We start from the raw sequence: 14,580 nt of genomic DNA, 5'->3' as shown, positions 1-14,580 counted from the left end.
AGCAGTCGCATGTTTTAACTGCTCTGCTTCCCTTCGGCCTAAACTGAGCAATTTTGGCCCAAAACTACCACCTATCGACCCACAATATCGCAGCCTAAAGGCAAAAGGGTTTCAGAGCGCCCAGACAAAGCAAATTTTTCACCTCAAGAGCTGGTCACTTGAAAACTTTGACCAATGATTTCAGCCAAGATGACGGCAAGGAAGATGCGAACCAAGGCCCTAACTCTCCGGACACGGACAAAGGCCTAACACAGGGGGTCATGCAGAAGATGCTAGACGAAATGTCAGCCAAACACCTGGCGCATGTATACACCACAGTGGGTGACCTCCGCAAGGAAATTCAGGACATAGGCACACGAAGTTCCACCATGGAAGACAAAATGGCCGACATGGTCACGGCTCACAACGACTTAACAAGCAAAGTAGAGGGAATCCTAGAGAGAATGGAGACTCAGGATACTAAGCTTTCGGACCCTGAAGACCACTCCCGGAGGAATAACCTCTGCATTCGGGGTATACCTGAGTCGATCACCCAGGATGGCCTACAGGCCTCTTCAAAACTCTGGTCCCGGATTTACCTCATGATATCCTCCTCCTCGACCGTATACACAGGACCAGAAAACCTAAGTTCTTACCACTTTACACCCCCAGGGATGTCTTCCTCTGCATGTACTACTACCATGCTAAAGAGAACGTGCTGCAAGCCTGCAGAACCAGGTAATCCCTGCCGGAACAAAACAAAGAGTTTGCAGTGTTCACTGACATCTCGGCCTCCACATTGAAACAAAGAAGATCTTTCAAAGACGTTAGAGCAGCTGCGGTCCAATCAAGTTAACTACAAATGGGTATACCCAGTCAAACTGATAATTACCAGAGGCGGAAAGGTGACGGTCATCCAGACTCCAGAAGAAGGTGCCCGGACACTGCAGACCTGGGGCATGGAAATACAAGGGCCTACTGAATAACCATTCAGGCCAAGAAAACTCCAACCGGAATGGAGGAAGACTCTGAGACATCAGTAATGGCCATTAAGGACTTTACTGCACTACACTATGCCTATGCACAGCAAGTATATTGCCTCACACCACATACCTCAATTCGTAAACTTACCAGCCTATATTGTTTAGAGCTCTACACTATGCTATGATTGAGTTCCCGCACACCGCGATGTTACCACTTACATGATAGACCAGTAATGCCGTTATGGTCTTCACCGTGCACATGCCAGTGTTACGGCTGGGTCCGACGCACACATCCCAAACCTGGCACTTACCATACCACTGAGGGCTGGGTAATCCTGGCAAGGTTGACCGAGAGGCATATTATATACCTCTAAGGAGACAACCTCTGCCCACCTCGCTACCTAATGACCTCGCTACCTAAATTCTTCGATATATGTCAGAGGACTTCCCCCTGACGACCTGTGCTTTGTTCAGCACTGCTATCTGGCATCTATGCTGGGTTGCTGGGGGACGCGAGCTGGGGGCGGTACACGATGAGAGGAGCAGGCCAGGGTAAATAACGGCACAATGTTATATATTTGAAAACTAGTGTGGGTTGTATGTTGACATGTAATGGCGCACTTGATGGTAATCTAGCCACACACTGGTTCCTACAGGTCAGAGGACACACATAGAGCACGTGGCCGATTATCCCACCCCTACGTATCTAGCTACCACATGCGCTAACAGATATGAACTCTCAAAATTCCACTACTCAAGCCAAGACAAGACAAGGCCATCTTCACCAACAGACCTCACTACCTTAGGCCATATGAAGGGAAAATGCTTACCCCAGGAAGAAGCCATAAGCTTCTACCCCCATGACACTGTATTTCTGTGTCTAGCCATCTGCATGGCACTATTTTCCCTCTTTCTGTCCAAGTTCCCTCTGTTTCCCCTCTTTCAGCACCTATTAAGACTGTCCATGGACTGCCATGTCAGCTACCTTCAGGTTGCTCCAACTCTCTACACTGATGTTCAGAACAGCGTGGGTGGCTCGCCAAACATAAACCACTGGACCACATTGAATGTGGGGGTCTGGTAAATAAATAACGCTAATCAGAACAGCCAGCAATGGCGACAAACCAGACAGATACGGACTAATACGCACTGCTTGTTAAAGTTGGGAAGAGCGTCCCCTGTAAACATTGAACCTCTTTCCAATCATAACGCTGCTCAGTATAATCCTCCATGAAATTTAGCTCACTTAATGTTAGAGTACGGAATATTCCAGTAAAGAGGCACATATTGGGCAGAGATTGAAATCCCAAGGAGCGGATGTAGAATGTCTGCAGGAAACGCCCTACAGGACCAATGATCACGTACACAGCTGGCTAGCTGAATACCCCTTCCAATATCATGCCACCTCCCCCACTAAGTCTAAAGGCACCTCTATACTAATTAGAAAACATGTAGCCTTTTCCTTGCAAGACCAGGAAATTTACCCAAATAGTAGATATGTGATCATCACTGGACTACTAAATAATGTCCTATACATCATTGCGAACGTCTATGCCCCTAATAAAATACAAAAACGATTCTTGCACACTATCTTTACCAGACTGACCTCACTCCAACAAGGTATCGCTGTAATAGGTGGGGACTTTAATGTGATCCTGGACCCCAAACTAGATACGACCCTATCAAAACACAGTGCTAGCTACCGGCCACTGAAGAGACAATGCAGAGGCCTCCAAACACTGCTCAACACATGCCAATACTATGACGTTTGGAGACTTACACATACCAATGAACGTACATACATGCACTTCTCCGCAGTCCACAACTCCTACTCCAGGTTAGATGGGTTCCTATTACTAGGCCCAGCTTTAGGTCAGGTCGAAAGCTGTGAGGTAGGACGGATTACATGGTCTGACCACGCACCTGTCACGTTGGTACTTAAAGATCAGTATGACTTCAAACATAGAAGCCTATGGAGACTGAATACCTCCCTACTAACTGACGCCATCTTTACACTAGACCTGCAATCTGTGCTACAACAATATTTTAGGGAAACAGGGCAACAGGGCCAGCAAATTATTACCACAGCGGCTCAAAACTCAACAGGCCAAGCACAAGATACCTTATATACACTCCAAAGAGGGGACCAAACAAAATTCCAATAGACATTAGCAACAAATTTGCCGGGTACTATGCAAATTTGTATAACTTGAACTCAGATCCGAATACACACCAACCTACCACGGAGACCATTGACAAGTACTTACGCAACACTCAGCTCCCATCACTCACCATAGAACAGAAACAGATGCTTACTGCCCCGGTCACTATAGATGAGGTGCTAAAAGCAATAGACCTCCTACCCTCGGGCAGGTCCCCTGCCCCAGATGGCTTTGACAACTCATACTATAAGAACTTTAGACACACATTAGCGCTTAGTAAACCTATTCACGGAAGTCATAGTCACCCAACGACTGCACCATGAAGTACTCCTTGCTCATGTGTTGACCCTGCCCAAACCTGGCAAACCACCAACCCATCCACAAAACTTCAGGCCAATTTCCCTCTTGAACTCCGACATAAAAATATTTGCCAAAATCTTAGCCCTTAGACTGGGAGCTATCCTGCCCCACATCATACATAACGTTCAAGCGGGTTTTGTAGCGGGATGCCAGGGTTCAGAGAACACACGAAAAGTAATAGATATACTCCACAGTCTACAAAAGGGGTGTATTAGAGGGGGAGGTCTGATCCTATCACTCGACGCGTTTTGATTTTCCACGTCCTGATATCTGCCCTTACATTGGTAGCCAGGGAGTGGAAAACGACAGGTGCACCGACACAACTGCCCTGATACGACAGATCACAACAAACTTTGACTACGAACCTATGTCCCATAAACAAATGACTCCCAAGAAACATGTTCTGGCAGCACAGGGACAATGGGAGGACTACCTTAAGACCCATATATCCGCATGATCTGATCTGATACACTAACATAGCACCTGCCTTACTCACAATTACACAGGCACACCAATAGACTTTAAGACCCTAGGTCGAGTGAGGGCATGAGATGCCGGACAGCAGAAGCCCCCGGGGGGGAAATCAACTGTGCAGACTGTGCAGTCGAAGCTCAAACTATTGACCTACCACTCCCTTTGCTGGAGCAGCCAAACGCCCACAACCAGCCCACACAAACCCAAACCCCCCACAACCATTCCCCGTTCACACCCCCCATCAAGATGATATCCCAGACCAGGTATAGTATTCCATAGACAGCACGCCAGGTTCACTCTCCATACTATACGAAAGAGATAGAATCTCGAGAGGGGCACCAGGGACATCCCATGGGTTATGGGAAGGGTGGGAAGTTAGCCTGGGGCAGGCCCTGGGGTAATGCCTCTTGAATCGAATTGAGAGGAACTCATGAGTTAAATGTGATGAACTTACCTGGCTTTCAATGATAATGACTCTGTATACAAACTGTCTCAAAATTGTAATTACGCAAACTATGTTTTCCCCCACCCTCTTTCTTTCTGTACCCCATTTATGCTTCTTCAAGCCCTTCTATCAAGGGAACGAAAAACAAAAAAAATAATAAAAATTGTCAAATTCAGAAACAAAAAAAAAAGAAGTGGAAAATTCGGGGATCTCTTAATACCAAGCCAAGGTCAGGTAGATAAGAAAGATTTCAGCCACAACTGCCAGAAGAATTGTTTGGGATACAAAAAAAATAAACACAGGTAATCTCAGGAGTAATACAGGCTACTCTGGAAAAAGACGGTGTGCTTGTTTCGAGGAGCACAATACGACGATACTTGAACAAATGAGCTGCATGATCTAGTTGCCAGAAAGAAGCCTTTATTGCGCCAATGCCTCACAGCTTCTGGCACACTGTAATTTGGAGTGACAAGACCAAAATAGAGCTTTATGGTCACAACCCTAAGCACTATGTTTGGAGAGCGGTCAACAAGGCCTATAGGGAAAAGAATACCATCCTCATTGTGAAGCATTGGTGGTGGCTCACTGATGTTTTGAGGGGGGGGGGGGGGGAGGGAATAATCTATAGGCACAGCAAATCTTATGAAAATTGATGGCAAGATAAGTGCAGCATGTTATCAGAAAATACTGGCGGACATTTTGCATTCTTTTGCATGAAGGCTGCGCATGGAACGCTCTTGGACTTTGACCCTAAGCACAAGGCCAAGTTGACCGTTCAGTGGTTACAGCAGAAAAAGGTGAAGGTTCTGGAGTGGCCATCACAGTCTCCTGACCTTCATATCATCGAGCCACTCTGGGGAGATCTCAAACATGTGGTTCATGCAAGACAACCAAAGACTTTGCATGACCTGGAGGCATTTTGCCAAGACGAATGGGCAGCTATATCACCTGCAAGAATTAGGCGCAATACACAGTTTTAAGAACTGAGGATATGGAGACTTTTGAACAGGGGTAATTTAATTTTTTTCTTTGTTGCCATGTTTTGTTTTATGATTGTCCCATTCTGGTATAACCTACAGTTTAATATAATTTCCCAAAGAAATGTGTTTTGCCTGCTCACTCAAGTTATCTTTAAAAATGGTACATATATTATCAATTCTCCAAGAATATGCAAACTTTTTAGCACAACTGCATATAAGTACAATGACAGATACAGAGAAAGAGAAAGAATGGCAACAGAGTAAATGTGGTTAGAGAATGAAACATGAAGGAGGCAAGTTAGCACATGGCAAGGACAGGAATGGATGAGGGAACACAGATTTTGTTTCACTCACCGAGTCATTGCCACACAATTGCATGGCACTGCTAAGCACCACAATAGTGAGAATCTGCCTCCGCAGGGAAGGATCGCGTATCAGTTCCAAAAGGCTTTTGGGTGTCTGACCCTTGGTAGCAACCTGCTCTGCCAGCATCTCCTCCATCTCACTGCTCAAATCAGAATGACCCCGTAAGCGCTGCAATGCTGCAAAAAGAGCCAAGAAAAATGCATGTATGCCATTACTGGGCTATACTCTTTTCTTATTGTGATGAATCTGAAAGTTAGAGCATACTGCGAATCAAATAATACAGCATGCTTTTTATAGAATAACACCTCCGTTTACACTACAGGGAGTGCAGAATTATTAGGCAAGTTGTATTTTTGAGGATTAATTTTATTATTGAACAACAACCATGTTCTCAATGAACCCAAAAAACTCATTAATATCAAAGCTGAATATTTTTGGAAGTAGTTTTTAGTTTGTTTTTAGTTATAGCTATTTTAGGGGGATATCTGTGTGTGCAGGTGACTATTACTGTGCATAATTATTAGGCAACTTAACAAAAAACAAATATATACCCATTTCAATTATTTATTTTTACCAGTGAAACCAATATAACATCTCAACATTCACAAATATACATTTCTGACATTCAAAAACATAACAAAAACAAATCAGTGACCAATATAGCCACCTTTCTTTGCAAGGACACTCAAAAGCCTGCCATCCATGGATTCTGTCAGTGTTTTGATCTGTTCACCATCAACATTGCGTGCAGCAGCAACCACAGCCTCCCAGACACTGTTCAGAGAGGTGTACTGTTTTCCCTCCTTGGAAATCTCACATTTGATGATGGACCACAGGTTCTCAATGGGGTTCAGATCAGGTGAACAAGGAGGCCATGTCATTAGATTTTCTTCTTTTATACCCTTTCTTGCCAGCCACGCTGTGGAGTACTTGGACGCGTGTGATGGAGCATTGTCCTGCATGAAAATCATGTTTTTCTTGAAGGATGCAGACTTCTTCCTGTACCACTGCTTGAAGAAGGTGTCTTCCAGAAACTGGCAGTAGGACTGGGAGTTGAGCTTGACTCCATCCTCAACCTGAAAAGGCCCCACAAGCTCATCTTTGATGATACCAGCCCAAACCAGTACTCCACCTCCACCTTGCTGGCGTCTGAGTCGGACTGGAGCTCTCTGCCCTTTACCAATACATCCATCTGGCCCATCAAGACTCACTCTCATTTCATCAGTCCATAAAACCTTAGAAAAATCAGTCTTGAGATATTTCTTGGCCCAGTCTTGACGTTTCAGCTTGTGTGTCTTGTTCAGTGGTGGTCGTCTTTCAGCCTTTCTTACCTTGGCCATGTCTCTGAGTATTGCACACCTTGTGCTTTTGGGCACTCCAGTGATGTTGCAGTTCTGAAATATGGCCAAACTGGTGGCAAGTGGCATCTTGGCAGCTGCACGCTTGACTTTTCTCAGTTCATGGGCAGTTATTTTGCGCCTTGGTTTCTCCACACGCTTCTTGCGACCCTGTTGACTATTTTGAATGAAACGCTTGATTGTTCGATGATCACGCTTCAGAAGCTTTGCAATTTTAAGAGTGCTGCATCCCTCTGCAAGATATCTCACTATTTTTGACTTTTCTGAGCCTGTCAAGTCCTTCTTTTGACCCATTTTGCCAAAGGAAAGAAAGTTGCCTAATAATTATGCACACCTGATATAGGGTGTTGATGTCATTAGACCACACCCCTTCTCATTACAGAGATGCACATCACCTAATATGCTTAATTGGTAGTAGGCGTTCGAGCCTATACAGCTTGGAGTAAGACAACATGCATAAAGAGGATGATGTGGTCAAAATACTCATTTGCCTAATAATTCTGCACACAGTGTATGAAAAGCAGAATTCCTAAAGAAATACCTGCAACTCTTAACTTCTTCATGTGTTCTCTGTTTTTATTATTTATCTGTATTAAAACCAAAAAATTGCATGCATATTGCTTCAGTTTTTAGAACATAAGTGGACAATTATCAAAGAAATGCACAGGCCACGCAGCAAGGTTACTTACAAACAATTATATGCCATTAAAATCATGGTTGTACATGGTATGTATTTTACAATAACAGCTTGTTTCTCACCAGAGATGCATGACTCTTTATCCTTTAAGTCAATCAACAAATATCGGGGGCTCTCAGGAAGCCAGGGAAGAGCCACAAGCTGCAGGATGGCTGGAACAGCATTACTTGCCAGCAACAGAGGCCAGGTCTCCTCACTGCCAAGGATCTCACTGGAGTAAGATGGAAAGAGCAAAGACTCAGAGTGTTGGCTTTTCAAAGAGAGACCCCATAGTCTGAGCATATATATCAAACCAGATACAAATTAAAAGGGTGTAAAAACCTGGATAGCAATAATTGCTTAAACCAAATTACACTAAAACATTATTGTATGTAGAAATGCATACAAGTTTAACCTCTAATTTCAGTACCTGTAAAAAAAAAAAAACCTCTTGTAAGAGTATCATTTAAAGGGACACTATAGTCACCAGAACAACTACAGCTGAAATAAAAACAGTGTAATATATATATATACAATTACACATACATACACATACACTGTCTAAGTGTATTTTAATATTAATATATATAATTATATGTATATTAATATCAAAATACATGTAGAATATTAATTAAATATAATTATATTTATATATATATATATATATATATATACATATATATATAGAATGTAAAATAAAAAAATATATAAATACGTTAAAAATGAAAAAAATGCTGAATAATTTAAAAAAAGATATATATATATATATATGTGCCATTTCGTTCTAACTACATTTTAATATTTATATATATATATATATATATATATCAAAATACACTTAGAACGAATATATATATACATATATATCTATATACATAAATACAGGGCTTGACAAATTTTTTGGAATCTAGGAGCCAGCTAAACATGTTAGGAGCCAGTCATTTTCAACGAGAAAATGCAATTTGCAATTCTTAAAGTGACACTATAGTCACCAGAACCACTACAGTTTGATGTAGTTGTTCTGGTGTCTATATCCTGTCCCTGCAGGCATTTTCAGTGAAAAGGCAGAATTGACATTAGTAAAAGGCAGAAAAGGCAGAATTGACATTGCTTAGTAACACCTCTAGCGACAGTCACCTCAGACGGTCACTGCTGCACCATGTGTTGTAACGGCTGTTACCAAAGTATCCAACGATTTAATCGCTGCTAAATCTCTCGGCAATTACTCTATCCAAATTCTCCTTGATCTATCTGCTGCCTTTGACACTGTTGATCATCAACAGCTTCTTTGCATTCTCCGTAATTTTGGTCTACGTAATACTGCTCTCTCCTGCTGCTTCTCCTACCTCTCCCAGCGCTCTTTCAGTGTTTCTTTCTCTGACTCTGTCTCTTCCCCCCAACCACTCTCTGTCGGCGTCCCCCAAGGTTCTGTCCTTGGTCCTCTACTGTTCTCTATCTATACTGCCTCCCTTGGGAAACTCATCAGCTCCTTTGGCTTCCAATATCATTTCTATGCAGATGACACACAAATCTACCTGTCCTCTCCCGATCTCTCTCCACCTATCTTGACTCATGCCTTTGACCGCGTCTCTTCGATCTCCAACTGGATGGCTGCTCACTTCCTTAAACTCAACCTGTCCAAAACAGAACTTCTGGTCATTCCTCCCTCAAGTGTTACTACTCCTGTGTCTGTCTCCCTCCAAGTCAACGGCACTACCATCACCTCTACCTCACAGGCTCGCTGCCTGGGTATTCTTTTTGTCTCCAACCTTTCCTTCACCACTCATATCCAATCAATCACCAAATCCTGTCGCTTCAATCTCAAAAACATAGCGCGCATTCGCCCCTATAATACCCTTCTCAGTGGTCTTACATGTTCCAAGATTGCACCGCTGCAATCTATAATGAATGCAGCGGCGAGGCTCATTTTCCTGTCCGCTCGCACCTCCCACGCCTCCACGCTCTGTCAGTCCCTGCACTGGTTTCCAGTTAAATATAGGGCTCAATTTAAAATTCTGATGCTTGCATACAAGTCCCTACATAATGCTGCTCCAACCTACCTATCCTCCCTAATACACAAGTATGTCCTGTCGAGGCCCCTACGCTCTGCCAAAGACCTACGTCTATTCTCTGTCCCCGTACTCCCACCTCTGATGCTCGCCTCCAAGATTTCTCCAGGGCTGCACCTCTTCTGCGGAACGCCCTTCCCTTCTCCGTAAGACTTTCACCCAGTCTCCACTCATTCAAAAAATCATTGAAAACTCACTTCAAGAAAGCATATCAGTTAAACTGTAAGTAGGTTTTTATCCCCCATGACTCCTCTCCTGCAACTGTCAAAAATTACTAACCCCTCAATGAATACTTTTCTAACATCCTACTTCGTACACCTACGTTTACCCTTTGTGTCACTATACCCCACTCCCTCTAGAATGTAAGCTCATTGAGCAGGGCCCTCCACCTCTCTGTTCCTGTACGTCCAATTGTCTGGTTAAAATTACATGTTAGTCCACCCAATGTACAGCGCTACGGAATGTGATGGCGCTATATAAATAATAAAATAATAATAATAATGTGCAGCACCCACGTTCAGTATCTCCAAGCTCTGCATGGAGGTGCTGAATGTTCCTCGTAGAGATTGATTAATGTAATGCATCTCTATGAGGAGTTGCGGATTGGTACATTTGCTGCGCATGCACAAAATCCTCCCAATGCTTTCCTAAGGGAAAGCATTGGCTTAGCTGAGATCATAAAGATTGATAATCTCAGCCATGGGGAAACTGGCATGGCGTGAGAAAATGGGGAAAAAAGGTGAGTAAAAACGATTGGAGGGGGTACCTAAACGTGCAAACACACACTAACAGGCTCACATAAACACTCACGCTGACAACAGGCTTGCACGCACAAACTCGTGACACACACTCTTGACAGGTGCGCGCACACACATACACACACAGTCTCTTGACAGGCTCACACACACTCTTACGCTGACAACAGACTTGCACACACACACACACATACTCACATTGTGACAGGCTTGCACACACGCACACACTCTGATAGACTTGCACACACATACAGGCGCACATACACACACACATACATACAGACAGACACTCTCACACACACACTCTCTCACACACACACACACACACACTCTCTGACAGGCTCTCTTACACACACACACATTTTTGTTTTAATTGAAACCCACTCAGCCTCCCTACCTTTGGCTGAGAAGGTCTTTCCTAGGGTTCACTCTTCCTGTGTGCGAGTGAGCAGTACTCTGCCTGTAGCTCCTTTCTGCTCCCTTGCGCTCTGTAATGATGTCGGGGCCGGAATCACGCCATATTCCGTCTCCCAACATCATTACACAGCGCGAGGGAGCAGAGAGCAGCTGCAGGCAGAGCACTGCTCCCTCGCGCGCCACCCACAATGCTCCCGCAGGTGGCCGCCTCCTCCATGCGCCTCAATATTCCCTGTGACGGCCGCTGTCAAAGCTCCCTCGGCGGCCACACTAACTAGAGAGCTGGCACATCCCAGGCAAAAATTTTAGTCGCCATGGCGACCTGGCATCTGGGATTTGTCGAGCCCTGCATAAATATATATGTATATAGCACTGTGTAGTGGTTATTGTGCCAATAGTGCCGAGACCCCCTCCCAGAGTAAGTAGTCAAACTGTTTAAGAACAGTTTGACAACTTACCCGAGGTCCTCTGGGAAATGGGGCTGTAGTAGGGCAGAGGAGCAGTGGTATGTGTGAGTGGTGCAATGTGTGAGGGGTGCAGTGTGTGTGTGGGTCAGTATGTGTGTGTGACAGTTACAGTGTGTGTGGGGGCAATGTATGTGTGTGGGGGCAATGTATGTGTGTGGGGGGCAGTGTGTGTGTATGTGGGGGCAGCGTATGTGTGTGGGGTCAGTATGTATCTGGGGGCAGTGTGTGTATGGGGGCAGGGGCAATGTGTGTGTGTATGGGGGGCAGGGGCAATGTGTGTGTTTATGGGGGGCAGGGGCAATGTGTGTGTTTATGGGGGGCAGGAGCAATGTGTGTGTGTATGGGGGGCAGGGGCAATGTGTGTGTTTATGGGGGGCCGGGGCAATGTGTGTGTTTATGGGGGCAGGAGCAATGTGTGTGTGTATGTGGGGCAGGGGCAATGTGTGTGTGTGTGTGTATGTGGGGCAGGGGCAATGTGTGTGTGTATGGGGGGCAGGGGCAATGTGTGTGTGTATGGGGGGCAGGGGCAATGTGTGTGTGTATGGGGAGCAGGGGCAATGGGTGTGTGTATGGGGAGCAGGGGCAATGTGTGTGTTTATGGGGGGCAGGGGCAATGTGTGTGTGTATGGGGGCAGGGGCAATGTGTGTGTGTATGGGGGCAGGGGCAATGTGTGTGTGTATGGGGGCAGGGGCAATGTGTGTGTGTATGGGGGGCAGTGGCAATGTGTGTGTGTGTGTGTATGGGGGGCAGTGTGTGTGCATGGGGGGCAGGGGCAATGTGTGTGTGTATGGGGGTAGGGGCAATGTGTGTGTGTGTATGGGGGGGAGGGGCAATGTGTGTGTATGGGGGGCAGGGGCAATGTGTGTGTGTATGGGGGCAGGGGCAATGTGTGTGTGTATGGGGGGCAGGGGCAATATGTGTGTGTGTATGGGGGGCAGGGGCAATGTGTGTGTGTGTGTATGGGGGGCAGTGTGTGTGTATGGGGGGCAGGGGCAATGTGTGTGTGTATGGGGGCAGGGGCAATGTGTGTGTGTATGGGGGGGCAGGGGCAATGTGTGTGTGTATGGGGGGGGCAGGGGCAATGTGTGTGTGTATGGGGGGGCAGGGGCAATGTGTGTGTGTATGGGGGGGCAGGGGCAATGTGTGTGTGTATGGGGGGGCAGGGGCAATGTGTGAGTATGATAAGAAGGATAGGGGGGGGTTTATATGTGTTTTTTTTTTTAATTTAATTACAATAAATATATACTTTATGTCCCCCCTCCCTTCTTACCTTTACTGGGAGGAGGGGGGACATATTTCTTTCCCTGGTGGTCCCAGTGGGATTCATTGGTGGTCTCAGTGGTAGGAGTGAACTCTAGCCCGCGCTCCAGGGCTAGAGTTCACTCTCGCGAGATTTGGAGCGTTGCCGTGGTAACCGCGGCAACGCTACAAATCTCGCGAGAGGAGGACCCGGAGGAGCTGCTGGCTGAGCTCCCGGGTCCTCTCTCCCTCCCCTGCCGGCTGTCAGCACAGTGCCTGCGGACCGGGGAGGGAGATCTCTGATCTCCCCGGTCCGCAGGCACATTGCAGGGCTGGCACTTGGGCAATGCCAGCCCTGCACTAGCCGGCGGGGGAGAATCTCGGGGGGGGGGGGGCAATTGCCCCGTTGCCCCCCCCCCCGGATCCGCCACTGTGTCCAAGTACACAGTTCACATAATAACGAAAATAAATAAATATGTACCTTCAAAAGTTAATTGATTTGTACTTAGTCACAATCAATTAAAGGACCACTATAGTTACCTTGACCACTTTATCATAATGAAGTGGTCTGCTTGCAGTGTCCTTGCCCTTTTGGCATTGCAGTTTTCTAAAAAAACAGCAAAGTTTGCATTGCAGGGTTAAGTCCCCCTCTAGTGGACTGACAGCCACTGGGGGTGCTACCGCTTCACTGACCAAGTAAAACTCGGTCACATGACTCTGGAGCCCCATACGAAATGTTTGATTCAATGCTTTGCAATAGGAAGATTGAATGTGCACACAGCACTTATGGTGCTTGTGCATTAGGTCCCCATTGCTCCTTTATGAGGAGTATTGGATAGGTATATAGGGGAGGAGGCCATGCCTCCTTCGATATATTGCAGGAGGCAGAGAGGTCTGTAGCACTCATGGAACCTCGGTCCTGGAATAAGGTAAGTAAAACTTAACTTTTTTTTTAATATAGATTGCAAAGTTTGTATTTCTATCGCTATGCTATTCCTTTAATTTTCTCAATATCAATTCACATTTTATATGCATTCATAGGAAAAAATATATACTTTGTTACTCTTTGTTATTTTTCTGGGATACTGTATTTCTTTAATATGCCCACAGGAATAAATGTGTTACATGTTACAGCTAGTTACAACGATAACAGCTGTAATAATTTCCAATAAACCATTGGCTTAACCCATCAGTTTTTTCACAAACATTATTTATTTTTATTGGTTCGGCTGTGGGATATTTGTTACATTTTGTCTTGTTTTCCACTATATTTTATTTGTAGTTTGGCTTGATAAACAAAGATTAGTTTTTTTATTTTAGACTTATTCCTTATTGAGATTGTTTGTTTGACTTTAGGTCTGACATCTTCATTTCTTATCTGTATATATAATTGATCGAATACCTATCATTCACTTACCTGATTCCCACCACTTGCCCTAGGACGAGCCCCAGTGCAGTAAAAACTGCAGAAGACAGTGCTACTGCACCACGCAGTTTCTTAGGGGCACTCTCTCCCAAGTACATAGGCTGCACATTCATACTGACACCTAGGGAGAAAGAGCTGGGGTCAGAAACTGAAGATGGCAATGTTGGGAGGAAAAACATGTATTTTGTTTAAATTGAGGTTAAAGGGACACTCCAGGCAGCTAAACAAGTATAGCCTAAATTGAAGCTGATACGCTCAAATACCTGTGGTTAGTTTATTTTCTTTTAATACTGTATAGATTTCCTGCAGTGCTGTAAAATGTTTTGCTGTTTTCAGCAATGTAACCCAGCCTCATTAGCCACCCCATCTCACATTTCCACATGTTTATAAATCCCAGTCTCCGAAATAAATGTAGCCAATTAA

General features: G+C 45.0%; 1 protein-coding gene across 3 annotated transcripts in view; it reads right to left on the bottom strand.

The window, feature by feature from the left end:
• LOC134611010 (solute carrier family 2, facilitated glucose transporter member 11-like) overlaps nt 1-14,580 on the bottom strand; it is a 29,843-nt gene that overhangs the window by 8,853 nt on the left and 6,410 nt on the right. For all 3 annotated transcript variants that reach the window (XM_063454492.1, XM_063454494.1, XM_063454493.1), the window contains exons 5-7: nt 14,149-14,278; nt 7,867-8,015; nt 5,738-5,925 (exon numbers count right to left, since the gene is read on the bottom strand). In XM_063454492.1, coding sequence (XP_063310562.1) covers nt 5,738-5,925; nt 7,867-8,015; nt 14,149-14,278 — 467 coding nt within the window. The remainder of the gene's footprint in view (nt 1-5,737; nt 5,926-7,866; nt 8,016-14,148; nt 14,279-14,580) is intronic.

This window comes from Pelobates fuscus, chromosome 5 (genome assembly GCF_036172605.1).
Source record: "Pelobates fuscus isolate aPelFus1 chromosome 5, aPelFus1.pri, whole genome shotgun sequence".
NCBI lineage: Eukaryota > Metazoa > Chordata > Amphibia > Anura > Pelobatidae > Pelobates > Pelobates fuscus.
The sequence above is the reverse complement of the archived record's forward strand: the minus strand, read 5'-3'. Positions and strand labels throughout refer to the sequence as shown.